Below are 391 nucleotides of genomic sequence, written 5' to 3'. Positions count from 1 at the left end.
TCCTGCTCATTGTCGGCCGATCGGCGGTAATGTCTTGCTTCAGATACTGTGCGCAGCTCTGTACTCCGGCCTCCTGGACGTGTCCGCGAAGAGCGAAAAGAACGATGTCCATGGTACACCGAGTTCCTCCGGGGACACGAGCGAGTTGAGCCCCTTCAATCCTTACGATAGGTCGACCGCCGCCACGGCGCTCGCCGAGGCGATTTGCAGCATCGACGAGGACAACAAGCACACGGCACAGATAGACTCCTTTTTGCTTCTTGTAAAGGACAGGTGCGTCCCTTCTTTAAAGGCTACACTGAAAAAAAATGTACTAAAAAATCCCCAAAAAATTTTTTTTTATTATAAAAAATTATTTATTTAAATACTTGCAAAGGAATTAGTTATTTCA

At 46.8% G+C, this 391-nt stretch overlaps 1 protein-coding gene across 1 annotated transcript in view; it reads left to right on the top strand.

Moving 5' to 3' along the window:
- The window catches only part of LOC115244860, a gene marked incomplete at its 3' end in the record, with an annotated part of 5,989 nt that extends 5,716 nt beyond the window's left edge, over window positions 1–273 (top strand). Inside the window, exon 12 of the mRNA XM_029822852.1 lies at window positions 57–273. Coding sequence (XP_029678712.1) covers window positions 57–273 — 217 coding nt within the window. The remainder of the gene's footprint in view (window positions 1–56) is intronic.
- Window positions 274–391: the final 118 nt, after the last annotated feature.

The sequence above is a fragment of the Formica exsecta genome, unplaced genomic scaffold (genome assembly GCF_003651465.1).
Source record: "Formica exsecta isolate Colony F162 unplaced genomic scaffold, ASM365146v1 scaffold878, whole genome shotgun sequence".
Classification (NCBI taxonomy): domain Eukaryota; kingdom Metazoa; phylum Arthropoda; class Insecta; order Hymenoptera; family Formicidae; genus Formica; species Formica exsecta.
This window is presented reverse-complemented; position numbering and strand designations above follow the sequence as displayed.